Source organism: Apaloderma vittatum, unplaced genomic scaffold (assembly GCF_000703405.1).
Source record: "Apaloderma vittatum isolate BGI_N311 unplaced genomic scaffold, ASM70340v1 scaffold20907, whole genome shotgun sequence".
NCBI lineage: Eukaryota > Metazoa > Chordata > Aves > Trogoniformes > Trogonidae > Apaloderma > Apaloderma vittatum.
Genome location: NW_009724791.1, coordinates 5395 through 5799, shown reverse-complemented (window position 1 = coordinate 5799; position 405 = coordinate 5395). Strand labels below are relative to the sequence as shown.

The 405-nt window shown below is 67.4% G+C and overlaps 1 protein-coding gene across 1 annotated transcript in view; it reads left to right on the top strand.

Annotated features, from left to right (window-relative positions):
* LOC104276375 (ephrin type-A receptor 7-like) overlaps positions 1–405 on the top strand; it is a gene marked incomplete at its 5' end in the record, with an annotated part of 14594 nt that overhangs the window by 13428 nt on the left and 761 nt on the right. The window contains one exon of the mRNA XM_009872664.1: positions 105–298. Within this exon, the coding sequence (XP_009870966.1) occupies positions 105–298 (194 nt within the window). The remainder of the gene's footprint in view (positions 1–104; positions 299–405) is intronic.

Below are 405 nucleotides of genomic sequence, written 5' to 3'. Positions count from 1 at the left end.
GGGGTGTAAGGGGGGAGGTTTGCCCCAGGGGTTTGCCTTCGGTCCACGTCATGGCACCTGACCCTGTCCCCTCTCACCTTCTCCACCCTCCTCTGCCGCCGCAGGTGATGAAGGCCGTGGAGGATGGGTTTCGCCTGCCCGCCCCGATGAACTGCCAGCCGCCGCTCCACCAGCTCATGCTCGACTGCTGGCAGAAGGACCGCAGCCAGAGACCCAAGTTCTCACACATCCACAACATCCTCAGCAAGATGGTGCAGAGCCCGGAGCCCCCAAAGTGCCCCGGCTCCACGTGCTCCAGGTGACTGCCCTCCTGCTGTGCCTGCTGGACCCCCTCGGCCATGCCGCGTCCCGCTCCCTCCTCACTGCCCGCTTTGTTGGCAGGGGGCACCCGGCGGCCACCCCCCC